At 39.2% G+C, this 14,292-nt stretch overlaps 1 protein-coding gene across 2 annotated transcripts in view; it reads right to left on the reverse strand.

The window, feature by feature from the left end:
- Positions 1-33: 33 nt before the first annotated feature.
- Positions 34-14,292, reverse strand: part of LOC147161091 (ryanodine receptor 1-like) — a 41,762-nt gene continuing 27,503 nt past the window's right edge. Inside the window, exons 79-105 of one of the 2 annotated variants that reach the window (XM_086098714.1) lie at positions 14,183-14,234; positions 14,029-14,103; positions 11,762-11,861; positions 11,604-11,683; positions 10,878-10,954; positions 10,734-10,807; positions 9,327-9,407; positions 9,163-9,251; positions 8,939-9,067; positions 8,760-8,864; positions 5,908-5,989; positions 4,518-5,836; positions 4,366-4,448; positions 3,502-3,661; positions 3,260-3,346; positions 2,881-3,150; positions 2,670-2,800; positions 2,552-2,594; positions 2,348-2,481; positions 2,214-2,274; positions 1,990-2,136; positions 1,248-1,382; positions 994-1,150; positions 822-886; positions 625-725; positions 503-554; positions 34-401 (exon numbers count right to left, since the gene is read on the reverse strand). In XM_086098714.1, the coding sequence (XP_085954840.1) occupies positions 306-401; positions 503-554; positions 625-725; positions 822-886; positions 994-1,150; positions 1,248-1,382; positions 1,990-2,136; positions 2,214-2,274; positions 2,348-2,481; positions 2,552-2,594; positions 2,670-2,800; positions 2,881-3,150; positions 3,260-3,346; positions 3,502-3,661; positions 4,366-4,448; positions 4,518-5,836; positions 5,908-5,989; positions 8,760-8,864; positions 8,939-9,067; positions 9,163-9,251; positions 9,327-9,407; positions 10,734-10,807; positions 10,878-10,954; positions 11,604-11,683; positions 11,762-11,861; positions 14,029-14,103; positions 14,183-14,234 (3,985 nt within the window). In that variant the 3' untranslated portion in view covers positions 34-305. Of the gene's footprint in view, positions 402-502; positions 555-624; positions 726-821; positions 887-993; positions 1,151-1,247; positions 1,383-1,989; positions 2,137-2,213; positions 2,275-2,347; positions 2,482-2,551; positions 2,595-2,669; positions 2,801-2,880; positions 3,151-3,259; positions 3,347-3,501; positions 3,662-4,365; positions 4,449-4,517; positions 5,837-5,907; positions 5,990-8,759; positions 8,865-8,938; positions 9,068-9,162; positions 9,252-9,326; positions 9,408-10,733; positions 10,808-10,877; positions 10,955-11,603; positions 11,684-11,761; positions 11,862-14,010; positions 14,104-14,182; positions 14,235-14,292 lie in introns of both variants that reach the window. The other variant, XM_086098713.1, reaches the window with a different exon arrangement.

Below are 14,292 nucleotides of genomic sequence, written 5' to 3' on the forward strand. Positions count from 1 at the left end.
GACGCATGGACAGCGCAATCACGATGAAAACAATTACATGAAAAAGTTTTATTATTCTCTTAGTGATTACTGTACTAGCGCACAAAAAGCAAAGATGATCATAACAGTTCATTGATGAGAAATATTCTGTATCTACTCAGAAAACACACATATTCAAACCAATAAATAATATCTGAACAGGACTTATTTGGAATAAATAATCATTTCAGTAAATCGTGATAGTACACACATCCTTCTGCGATGGATAATTTAGATGAACAAACAGTAAAATGTTGTGTCTTACAGTGTTGCAAAGTACTTCAAGACTAAGACAGCTGATCTTCATATTGCTTTCGGAAACAGTCTCCAGCAGGGAAGAAGTCCCAGCTACGCTCTTGGTACATTTTCCACACATACGACTCCTAACATATCAAACAAAGTGGAGTCAAGGGTTAGAATTATTAAAAGAAAATTGATCCCTGTCACCAAAAAATGTCAATTAGGAAAATGGAATAGTGCTCACCTGACCGGTGTGCTCGGTATCATCTTTGTTGATAAGATACATTAGGAAGAACCTGAAAAGGATCCATAACCCATTAAAATGATTCTTCACCTTTTCGTGTAAACATGATCTCACACACTCACATGTAATTGGCCAGGTTGTGCTCATCCAGTGTGTGAGTCTCAAATCCATGTGGTGTTGTATCAAAGTAATCACTCCCAATGCCGCATATGAAGCATTTAGTCTGCAAAAAAAAAATAATAATAAAATAAAAAAAGTTAAGCCACATTGTACTGATATTGGCGCTAAACTGCCAAATCAGAATCGTTGATGAACATACTTCCATGTCTTCTTTGACCTGCTCTTGCTGATCTCTGAGCTCTCCAAAAGCATCAATAATCAAACCTGCAGCATAATGCGCACATAAATATTTGTCATAACATGTAAAAAAAAAATACTCAATTTTGATTCATAATGTGTTCCCTGGTAAGTTAAGCAGTGCTTTCTTTTACCCTGGATGATGGCCAGCAGGATGACGATGACGAAGAAGAAGAAAGTTATGTCAAAGACCACGCGGTATAACTCGTACTCGTCTCCGGCGGGATCCTCGATCTCATCTCCGATGCCTCCGCCGGCACGCACGCCAACGTACATGTGGAACAGGTAGCACTGTTGAAAAAAAAAAAATTAATGTTAACAATTACACATGCTTCGGGATCAGAAGCGAGTACTGGATGCGGAGGTTTGTCGCAGCTCGACGACTCACGGTCATCATGTCGTCACATTTCATATCGGGTTCGTCCTCGTCTTCGCTCTTGTTGTAAAACTTGCGGAAGAAGTTGAAGGCCACCACCGTGTACAGGTACACCACGACTGCCAGCAGGCCCACTGTCATCATTAGCTGCAAAATTAATTAGGGGTGTCAAAATTAGTCTGTTCAATTTGAGTTCATTTAAAGTTCCCTTAACGCCACCATTTTTTTTTTTTTTAAATGTACGATTACTTGGGAGGCCTGCACTGGGGGAATGTCAGTCGCAGCGCAGCGTCAAAATTTTGCAGTAATAAATGCCAAGTTGATTTTACAATTTTAAAAATGTGCAGAATTTCACAAGCTACTTCATGTTAAAGATTCGGTAGCTCTTAATACGAAAAGAAAAATGCACTGAGCTGTCACCAACGTCTTACAAATGCAACGATGCCATCTAGTGGCAGAAAAAATGCCCTCAACACAAATCAACATCACACTTGTTTTTTTACAGTAGTGCTCAATTTCATGAATTATTATGAAATTACTGTATCAATGACTGAAATATGCAGCCATATTTCTATTAGTTTAACATCCCCCCCACATACTTTTATGTTAAGGAGAGTATGAAAACTTATATTTTATTGTACATTTAGAACAGATATAAAATTTGCAATTCATTGTCAGTTAACTATTGAAGTCATCGCCTGACACCCCTAGTTGAAATAAATAAATGCAGTTATGTATGTTTTTTTTTTTTTGCCTGTTTTCCGTTATGTGTCACTGAGGAAAGAATGGTGCGCAGCGTCTTGACGCCCATGGCGATGTCCAGCAGATGGCAAGCAAAGAAGAAGTTGTTGTAGTGACCAAGCAGGGACATAATCGTGTACCAACACAAGTAAAGGAAGGTCTGCAAGACAATCAAAACAGACAATAAGCTTTTGGGTTACAGCGATGAAATCAAACCGGGGCATTTCTGGTGCTTACGCCGTCTGTGAACACAACACCAAACTTCCAGATCTGGTACTTGATGTCGATGGCGGTAGCCCTGGAAAGCAAACGCACATTTAGACCATCGCTCATTATTATTCGGAAGCCCTTTATTTATCTTATTTGCCTACCATGTAAATGTCGAGTTGTCCGATTCCTCTTGTTTCTTTTCGTGCTGCTGACTCACATCCAAGGACGCCAAGTCGACACCCAGAAGTTCAGCGATTCGTTCCCGTCCATAAATGTCTCCGTATTTATCCAAAACCTGGAAAAAAAAGGATACCGGACTCTAGCAACGGGTTCGGAACGGCAAACGGCAAAGCAAAGAAACTCACCTTCCGCTTGACAAACTTATCCCAGTAGTTATTTGGGAAAGAGCTGTAAGAGGAACAGTAAAGATGATTGATGGAATTCATTTTAGATATGAATGTGTTTGAAGCGATTTCAACATACGGCGTATTCAGCACCAGTCGATCCCACTGGCCCTTGATGTCTTCATCCTCCGGCTGCTCTGTGATATAGAGGCCGTCAAACTCCAGTTTTCTTGCGAGTTCTTTCTCCCGTTTGAAAATCACCAGTGGAATCTGATTTTGAAAGGCAAATAGTCGGTTATGGGACATTTCCAAGGCATCGTATTGAAAACCAAAAAGGACGTGGTGCCGACTTTGAGGCAGTTGTATCCGATGATGCAGATGAAGGAGATGACGGTGTGCAGAATGGCGAGGAAGGACAGCGTTGGCTGCATGTAGCCGGTGCTCTCCTCTAAATAGAAATACAGCGGCACATCTTCTTCATCCTCATCCCCGTCGCTCATTCCCGAACCATCGCCCTCGTCTCCCGAACCCTCAAAGAGACCGGAGCCTTCGAAGAACCCGCTTCCCTCCGCCAGTCCGGATCCTTCCATGTCTTCGCCCTCGGGCGGGCTGTCAGACACCTTCACCAAAAAGACAAAAAGTGAATTATTTACATACCACATAAGTTCCAAAAGAAGGATGTTTGTTATTACATGATGAAAATACATAACGTTAAGATTTGAATCTCACCTTGTAGAAGAGCAGAATGAAGTTCAATGCAAAAGCGAGGAACAGAGCCAGAAATCGCAGGTTGTAGAAGTTTCTGGAAAGATAGTTCTATAAAGGAGACAGAAAATATTGATTAGCCATTCGTCCTTTTTCTAAAAAAAAAATATATACAGAACAATATATCTATTATAATCATTATAATGAAATAATGACGACGTGTAAAATGGCAATGATGTGACAAAATTAAAACATTTAAAATTCACCATGCATTTAATTCTCTGTGTTTCCAGTTCGGTCCAGATTTGGAATCCTCCTCCCTTCTTGGGCTTCTTTTCTTTTTTCACTGCAGATTTCTTTGGTTCATCATCATCGACTTTTGCATGACTCTCAGATTCTTTCTCTGCTTTTTCTCTATTTTCAACACTGAAAACACATTACGTTTGTTGTGTTACTTCCACATGCATTTTTTTAATTTATTTTTTTATTGTCGTTAGTATAGTATAGTGCAGTAGACCGTTTTCCTCATTTTACTAGTGTACAATGCATGAATATTAATGAGCAATATGTATCAGATCTAAGATGGTGTCCAATTTGGTGCTGGCCTGGGCCTAATTAGGATTAGAATTAAAACACTTTTTTTTTTACAATAATACATTCTATGCAGGCCTAATAGTTCTAAACACGGTATTTTGATTTATATGACCTGTGTGGAATATAAATGCAGCAGAAAAATCCACCTCAATCTCCATTATCAATCTCGGGGACGGCCATTTTGCCACTTGCTGTCGACTGAAGATGACATCACAGTTACTCAGGGAAAGACCAATCACGGCTCAGCATGCGAATGTCACATGACCAAACTCCGAAAAGAGCTCAGCTGTGATTGGTCATTAACTGAGCCTTGGGCAACTGTGATGTCATATTTAGTAGACAAGTGGCAAAATGGCTGCCCCCTGAGATGGATACAAACAGGTGGATTATGCTGCTTAATATGCTTAATATAAATAATAAAGTATTCATCATAATACTGTGTTTAGACTAGTGGGGACACACACATTTTTTTTTTTTTAAGTTTTAAGATTTGCTATGACAAATAGATAAAGAGACAATGAAATGAAGTTCTATACTCGGCCTTTTCTGGTTCTGGGGGCTTTTCCTCAACAGGTGCTGTTTCTGTCGGCTTCTGGCTGGCATCGGCCTCTTCTGGTTGCTGTGATCAAAGAAAATCACACAAAGTAGTCACAAACCTTACAGTGCTTTACCCTACATTCACGCCTACCATTTTCCTCTTTGTTATAGGCGTCCCTTCAGGGGTTGGCGGTTCGACCGGGGCCTCGACCCCCATGTCGCCAAGACCACCAGGCGCATCCATACCAGGTACCCTTCCCCCTTCCTTCTCCTGTGTATCCTCCTCCTCCTCTTCCCCGCTCCCGGCCTCCCCAGTGTCCGTAACCCCGCCCGTGTCTTGCTCCTCGCCGATCCCCGGTTCCCCTGGTCCATCGCCGTGCACGTCATCCTGTGTTGGATCCGGCATGCTGGCCAAAATCTCTGTCACGGTGATATTTTTAGCTCCCTCCACTAAGCCGCCTCCAAACAGGGCGCTCCAGATGATCATAAAGAAGCCTTTGCACACGTTGTAGAAGAAGTGCAGGATGCTCATGAGGATGGTCCAGAAGAAGGTGGACAGGGCAACCACGATCTCTTTCAAGGTCATCTTCCTCACTCGCCGATATTGCTTGCGGAGATTACGGAAGGTGAAAATGCTGAAGAAACTCAACACGCTGTTGATGAAGTCAGCAAAGGCCGAGCTGGACTCCGGCGGCGCCTCCTCGCCATTCGCTTCCTCTTCTCCCGCTCCGACGGCTGCTCCTGCTCCTCCCTCCCCCGCAGCTTCTTCGAGCTCATCGTCCTCCTCGCCCTTCTCCTCTTCTTCCTGCTCGGAAATCTGCGAGGCGATATTCATCTCGAAGATGGTGTCCTCGCAGAAGTTGACAAACATCTCCATCTTCTCGGACTCGCCGCCCTCGTTGACGACGTCGAAGATGAACTGCCGCTTGGACTCTCGGACCTGAGGCATCTCCCACTGTTTGCGGTTGACCTCGCTGATCTCAAAGTAGATGCGCTCGATCTTCCGACTGGCGCCCATGATCTCGATACGGCCCAGGAAGGGGCGGAAGTAATTGAGCACGCTGTCGGCTTGTTCCAGGAAGTTCTGCAGTCGGGTGTCGTGGGGAACATGCTCGGACAGGTTGGTGAGCAGCACGGCGATGTTGAAGCCGATGTCCTTGGCGGGTTCTTGGAAGCGACTGGCGTACTCCTCGTAGTTGATCATATCGTTTTCGTCCGCCTCCGAGCAGGACAGAAGGAACTGGATCTCCGAAGGGGAGTACTGCTTCTGGCTGTCCATGGCCTTCTGGAAATCCTTCTTGGAGATAAGTCCTCGAGGGTCTGTGATGTAATCTCGGAAGGCATCGGAAGCCACGATGTCTTTCAGTTTGAGGAACATGTCGAAGAACTTTAAGATCATCTCCACGTTGCTGGATGACTCCACTAGCATGTCCACCATCTGACGGGCAATGGTGCCGTTCACCACGTTCCCTGAGTGACACATCATCGTTTTAGAAAGAAAGATCTGACAAGTCTGACTTGAAACCAACTGTACTGTTTACCCTCTAACAGCGAAAGCAACATGACCACCATGTCTTTCTGCAGGTCCAGAAGCTCCTTCAGCAGACCGATCTGGCTCGAATCCTGCAACAATAAAACGACAGGCCACGGATTATAAATATGACGACATCACCTTGCGCCATATTAGGGAACCGGAAGATGCAGCCATTGGGGAGGGGGAAGCAGAAAGTATAAATCCTCAACAGTTATTACAGAGAATTATCTGACAATAAAAGGTGCCCCATTGCCGAAGTCGACAAATATTTGCTGCACTCAAGTGGAGTTACGTTCAAAGAAGACGCCACAAAATCACAGCACAAATAAACAGCATTTTCCAGCAGGTTAATATTTAGTGGAGTCAAATGGCGAGATGATTGCAAAACGTGTTAAATACTGAAAACACACAGAGCGAATGCCTCATTAAAATGCAGCGTGTATTGCAACAACAGAATATTAAAGCATATTAAAATGGAGACTGGAACAGTGGTGGTTAAAGGTCAGTCACTTTCTCAGGAGGTTTTCGTAGTCGCCTGCTTCTTTGCAATAGATTGTTCAGTTGAAAAAATCAAAACATTGTGGTATTCCGACTTTCTAATACGTACTGCGTATTGTATGAACGGTTTTAAAGAAAATCTAAGGGGGGTTCCTGAAGAGTTTTTTTTAGCTAACCAGTCAAATCTTTTAAAATATACAACTGTAGAATCACAGAAAATACAACAAGCAATGATGTTGTTCAATCGTAACAAACCTAAATGCAAGTACAGAAAACACACATTGGTGAAAAGTGCATCAGTGGGACTTACTTGATTTTTTTCTTTGTTGAAAACATTTCAGGAATGTAGCACAATGTTCGTCAAACTCATGACAATTTGCAGTGTGACAACATCCCTGCTTTTAGGCAAATTCTTAACATTGTGTGCAAAAGGTCGGTGTCGTTTTAGCAGATGTCAAATTTACAATGGGAAGAAAAAGGGATCGCGCATTTACATAAATTGTGCTTAAGTGTATTCAAATCTTTTACCATGATTAAAAAATTCCAAAAGGAAGATTTTAGTATTTTTAAAAAGCAGGTGTGTAAAAACAACCTGAGACGTGAAACCAACGCAGAATAAATAACAAACACATTATCACATCAACAGGTAAATAAAGTGAATACATACTTTACCCTGCATTGAACATGTGGAAGACAGTTTAAATAATCAATAAAAAGATCCAGTCCTTAAACAATTAAAACATTCTTGTACATGAACAAAAAAAAACTTGCTGAACAACAATCGTAACAACTTACAGGTTAATTCCTAACATTATTGCAATTGTTTTAATTACAGGAGTGCAGAGTCGTCTTAGAAAAAGTTTGTCGGATTATGACAGCTATGTGAAAAATTTGAAAAAACAACAACCTTTATTTAATACAGACAAGCAAATTATTGTCTCTACTAAAAAAAAAAAAAAGGTTTTACTGCACTGTGGGGAGGGAAAACTGTTAACTTATTTGTTCTTTATTTTAATTTTAGTGCAAATGTTCACATCGTCATTCTTCATTATGTAATTAACGGTTCAGAAAGACTAACATACAATAGGAACATAATGGAAAATACCATTTTAAGTTATTAAAAATGTAAATATGCGAGATTAAAATAACATAAAATACTGTTCTTTTGTTTGTTTTTTTCTAAGATACTGATCCTAAGATACTAAGATTATAAAAAATACTGTATTTTTAATAACATCAACAATGGCTGCGTTGCGTGACAACGAGCTGCATGCGTAACAAGATGCTGACACTTAAGCAGTTAAATGGAACCCAGCCATCATTGATTTTATTATTTACGCTTGTGCATGTACCGACTATTGATTTGAATCTCTAGTAAGTTCAGTCATACAGGCATTTGCCGAGCATCGGTTTGCAAGCATGTTTTCTATTAAGTCGCGGGAAAGTACTCAGTCAGCTCTACCCTACAATTACTAGCAGCACACAGAACACACGGCACATGATACACTCACAGAAATAGTTCAAGCCTGACTTAAGAGTTATATCATTTTTTCACATGACAAATTCCCATTTATTTTTTTTTGTTTGATAATTTTAACAAACACTTAACAAATGTGTCTTATAATATATAATACATATTCTCATTAGTCTAATAAATCCTATGTATTTGAAATGCATAATCCTCAAGTTTATTTATACTATTTAGTATTAATAAAGTATAATTATTTTTTATGTTTCTGGAACGTCTGCATTCAGTTTCATCACAAAAACGTAAAAAATGAAAACAAATATGGACATAAGTGTTTTTCACATACGCAGCAGTATATTTATCGTGTATAGGTAACCGAATTATTATGCAATTCAAACAATATACTTTATGTATTTTAAATACATACTGTTATTATTATTAATTTATAGTAATTCAACTTTATTCATACTAAATACATAAACCTGAGGATTATGCATTTCAAATAAAAAGGCTTTATTAGACTAATGAATATGTATTATATAAGGTTTATTTGGTTTGTGTTAAAATTATTAAAAAAAAAATTAAAAGTAAATGGGAATTTCTCATGTAAAAAAAATTACATAAATCTTAAGTTGGGCTTAAAATATTTCTGGGAGTGAACTGACATATACACAATACACGATTTGGACACAACACTATGTACACCTGCCAAATCTAATGGGATATACAGTAATACCAGAGCTGCATCAAAATTACTGCATTTAACAAAAATGAGACCATTTTGAAAGCATTTAAAGGCAGCATTTTTGATGCCTCTTGTACTGGATGTCATTCGTACATACTCAAAGTAGTAGTGTGATGTCATGTGCCGGTAATAAGTGACAGGAGCGTACCTGAGCCAGCTTCATCATCATGTGAGCAAAGACGTGGAGGAAGCCCACGATGGCGTCCCACAGCCTGCTGTGGGCCAGAGACTGCTGGTTACCCGTGCATGGGCCCTGAGGAGACAGAGTTAGCAAAAAAAGAAAGACTATTCTAACGTGGCTTTTTAAAAAAAAAAAAATATTTTTACCTGAATATATTCAGTTAGACTATTAAAAATCTGTTTGGCGACTATCATTGCTTTGGAGAAATTCTTCTTTCCTGGCTCGTCGATAATATCCTTGCCAGAGTAATACCAGTAGAAGTCACTGATTGATTCCTTCACAGAGAAAATAATGCATATTTATAACATAGTGGAATTTCTCGAAAAAAAAAAAAAAAGTCAAACATGAGGATGAACATTATTTTACAGACCTGCAGCCTAAGCAGGTAATCGACCGTGCAGATGATGATATTAATGGTTGTTGTGCTTCCTATCTGCGTCCTTAAATAGTTCTGAAAGTCTGCAAACAGGACGCAGGTTATTTTAGTGACAACTCACAACCGCAAGGCAACGAAGAAATCTTCTCCACACTCACCGTTATTGTGACCCTCGCAGAGCAGCTGCAAGAAGCGGAAGAGGTCACAGGTGAACTCGTCATCAGCCATGACCTTCTCATCTGAAGCAATGAAAGGTTTTCAAATCACACACACCACATAGACGAGAGCTGGATGAAATATTTTCACAATGTATTACTTTTTTTTGTACAAAATACTACTAAATTGCCATAAGAGCTCGTACCAGGATGTAGTTAGGCGTCACCCACAGAACAAATGCAGATTAGATGAGCAAACGCAACCAGATTACATTCATTTCCTGTTAGAATGAACACAAATTGTGAGGAAAGGTGCAAGCTGTCAACATGAGTGACATCCATTCACTCGTCTCTTAGTGGAGATGCAATGTTAGGGAGAGAGAGAGAGAGAGAGAGAGGAAAAAAAAGAGGAAACGGGGAAGGCAGATGGACAGACGATGATTTACCCCGATCTCGGTTCAACTCTGAGGACCATGAAAGGATGGACGGGGGAGAGGTGGCAGTGATCGTGGGGATAGGGAGAAAGGATCAGTGTGTTGACAACAGTAGAGGACTGAGAGATGAGGACGGGGAGATTAACAACATCGCATGGCAGACTTCACCCGAATACAGTTTGAAATGGAGTCCCACAATTTGATGAGAAGAAATTGCAGGTGATGAGAAGGAATAAACAACCATACAGATCCAAAAATATTGAATTCATTAACACTTATTCAAGTATTAATGATATTTTTGCGTTTAGGTTAGGAAACAAATCGTTCAATTAATATAGATATGTCACAATTCTTATTTGGAATGTTGTTCTATGCTCTTTGGTCTAAATACAGTACATGAATGCAAGATGAACTGGTATTTTTGGGCACATAAGAATAAAGTAAAAAAGTAAAAATGATGTCTATGTGTGTTTATTTTGCAATTTTTTAAATATTTTGTTGCTCAAATAGGATAAGAATACAATGTCTTTACTATGAAAAAGGGATGAGATGAGATAATCGGCATCAATGTAAGATGATTATGGAGTTGCCGTTTCTTTTTTTTGATGCCACCGAGAATGTTATGCAAGTCATAATTCAGTCTTATTTGGAAACTATATGAATTAATTTCTATTTGCTTGGGCGGTTGTCTGTTTGTACAGTATTTTATTAGACATTCAAGTCATGCTTTTGTTTACACATTCAAAGGTGTGCACATAATGACTTTCATATTTAGTGTGGCATCTAATGATGAGCAAACATAGTGAAAACTATCACTGGCCACACCTTTCGTTGCCATTGTACATAAAAAAAAAATAAAAAAAACTTGGCGCCTTGTCATTTTATATAATAATAATATAATTATACAGTACATTCATATTGGAGATTTTCTGCACTTGCTGACATAAATAATGCTTAAAAGGAGAAAGAGACTTACTGGTGCCCTCCTCTGAGACCATGCCAAGGCCCTCTGCCTTGTTCTGCCTCTCGAAAGCATTCAAATCCAGGACACTGTTGACAATATGAGCAATGTATCCCACAATCTGCACAGCCACTTTATAGTCAGTCATTGAAGCCAAACCTGCATGTTTGCATCAAGGCTTGGACACTCAAAAAGAAACCAACGTCCTTTTTATCCCTCAGGTACTCCAGCATTTTCTGAAACAAGCAATAAGCAACAAATATTTATGAATGAAACAAAGGTTGAATATAAGGGGTGTCAAAATTAGTGTGTTCACTTTGAGTTAATTTGAAGTTCCTTTAACACCACTATTTCTTTTAATGTGCAATTAATGACCGCCCCCTTACTTGCAAAGCCTGTACTGGGGGAATTCTAGTCGCAAAGCAGCAGACACGTCCATGTCAAAATTTAGCAGTAATAAATGTAATATGAATGCATATATTTGTGGAGACTGGGGTCAGGTTGTATTTTACAATTTTAAAAATGTGCAGAATTTCACAACTTACTTCATGTTAAAGTCACCAACGTCTTACAAATGCAATTATGCCAGAAAAATGACCTCAACATTTTTTACAATAGTACATCTTTTTAATTTGAACTCAATTTTATTAATTATTATGAAATTACTATATTAATGACTAAAAGATGCAGCCATATTTCTATTCGTTTAACATTTTTTCCACTTTTATGTTAAGAGTATGAAAAATATGTTATTGTGCATTTTATTGTACATTTAGCACAGATATAAAACTTGCGATTAATCGTGAGTTAACTATCAAAGTCATGCGATTAATTACGGGGAAAAAATGTAACCGCCTGACACCCCATATATAAATGAGCGCTTACCCGCTGAACTTCACTATTTCCACCATTAAGAATGGAGATCCCCAATTTGAGGGTTGTCGTCACCATTGGGCCCGTTTCACCTACAAAAGCAAATATGGTGTAATCAAGTCATTATGAGGGATGCAATATTTATGTACATGCTAGGAGAGAAGCTCCACCTTTGCAGGCGCTGATCATCTGCAGCACCATCTCTGCAGCTCCACGATTGTGAAGCCTGGATTGCTGGTAAAGGAGTCGCTGTTTCTCCATTTCTTTCTCCTGTGGCCGACAACATGATGAATATGTGCCACTTTGAAGACTTGCATGTTTAGAATATAAATGGATAGATATAATAACGTAAGATCAAGAATGTAATTGCATATTCTTCAAGGCGGGGCCATCAAATTGCAATTGAATAATGGCTCAAATTCAGTCTATCCATTTATATTCTTGCCAAGACTCACATTCATACTCCTTTCACTCGTGTCTCTAATTTACCTAGACTTACCAGTTTATCTTAAATGGTCCATCATTTTTGACTTTATTCAAGAGTACATGCGAAAACAATGCGTTATCTGCCTGATTCTTAAGACACATTCTCTCAACTCACTTTATTAGTGGTGGAGTCACAACACTACTTCTTCACGTTTGCTGGCTGGAGCAAGCGTTAGACTACAGGAAGCAGCAACGGCCCAACATTGCAGCCATGAAGCTTGCAGCTTTTGTCCGGACAGCGCCAACAAGAGCTGCAATCCCTCTGTGTCGGAGATATTTCTTTGGCATGTAAGAGTAAGAGTGCCTTTGCTTGGAATCATTTGAATTGAATTTCTACACTGTCAGAAAGTTTTGCACCTTTTCGGGGGCCAAAAATTTGCATTTATCGTAAAGGTCAAATGTATGCTTTGAGATTGTACTTATTTTCTGACAGTGTAAAATATTGCCAACTGAAAGTTGAATGTCATTTAAAGGGGGGGGAAAAAGGCCATTGAATGAATATCTCTGAATCAGAAGAGACATTCCTCTCTTCAGCCACATCACAAATCAGCGTGGAGCATCTCACATCTTAAACCTCCCAACCTCCCGCACCACAACCAAGCCAACCTCCCGCCACCCGCGTATGCCTAACCGAGTTTTACCCACTATGTGTCAGGCCGTACACGCCTGTAGCCTCCATCATGTACCTGACTACGCTGTGTGTTGGTGTGCTGATATCGCCGGTCTTGGCTATGTGCATGGATGTTTAGCTCTTCAAAAACGCTTCTGCACTGTAGTCTGTCAGTAGGCTATGTGAGTGGGGAAAGGGGGAGACACTGATCAGCAGCATTCAGTTAAGAAAGATGGAGGTTAGGAAGGTGGGAGGGATTACATGAAGCCATGGGGAAAGACAAGAGCGACAGAGAGAGAGAAGAATGGGACAGCAAAGACACTGCTCGGTTGTGTTAGATTACAATAACAGTCTTTAAGAGAACTTGAAATCCAATACAGTACCTGGTATTGGTACTCACTATAGAAGCAGTATTATGCACTGCACTTATTGCACTTCAAAATTTGTGGACTGTTTTATAGTATCTGTATTTGATTTGTGGATCGTTTTTAATATAATATTTTTGTTGAATTTTTACTACACAATACTTATCATGATGCTTTTTTTTAAAACTTGCACACAATTATTTTTTTTGAAACTAAAATTAATAATAAAACTAATACAAATTTAACTGAAACCTTTTTTGAAAAAAATCTAATTATTGTTATTATCATTAAATTAAAAGTAACTTAATTTATCAAAAAAAACCTCATAACGAAATAAAAAATAACTAATGAAAATTCCAAGACTATTAAAACCCTGGTACTCACCCAGCCCAGCTTATAATTGTTTAATATAGCTGCAAGACTATTACACTGTGGCTTAGTGTATGTAAAATAAAAAAATAATAATTAAAAAAATATATATCTGAAAATTGGGACCAGTTGCTGGAAAAGCTTTTTGTAAGATGTTTTCCAAGAGTAACTAGCTAATTTGGCCATTATACTATTTTAATTAGATTAATAATTTCCGTTAGTACTGTTAGATTTGTGTTAAATTGAGATTAATTTAGATTGTATCTAATTAGCCCCAAGCCAGATTGAATGGGTGTCTTCCTTCAAGTTTTGCAGAGTTATTCTACAATTTTAAAAGAAAAACAAATTGATGTATAAAATTGTGCTGCGGACTTTTAGCAAACATCTGGATTGGGGATTTGTCATTGTTTCTTAATAATAATAAAAATAAAAAAATGAATGGAGCACAACAAACAAACAAGGACGGACGGAAACATAGCAGAGAAAAATGGTGGTGGTGAAATGATGTCGTGATGATGAGAAGCACTCGATGCGTCGAGAGCTACCGCTCCACTGTGTTCCTGGTCCCCAGCCCCTCGCCGCCCATTACCAGTTCTGACTGTCGCACCTCAAAGGACATCTCATCCTCAGCCTCTTCCACCACTTCCTCTCCCCCTTCTTCTTCCTCACAAACATGGCAACTCTAAAAGAACAGGGAAAAAAATGTCAATTTGATTTGTCGCTATTAAAATCCTCAAATAACCTCCTGTATAAGAACTCACTTTTGCCATAATATCTGCATATGCCATATAAAGATGATCTGTGTCTAGTTTACTGAAATAAGAGAAAATGACAGAAGAAAATAAATGTGATGTTTTGATGTTTAGACCAC

Source organism: Leptonotus elevatus, chromosome 16, assembly GCF_054856555.1.
Source record: "Leptonotus elevatus isolate MCC_2025b chromosome 16, RoL_Lele_1.0, whole genome shotgun sequence".
Lineage (NCBI taxonomy): Eukaryota > Metazoa > Chordata > Actinopteri > Syngnathiformes > Syngnathidae > Leptonotus > Leptonotus elevatus.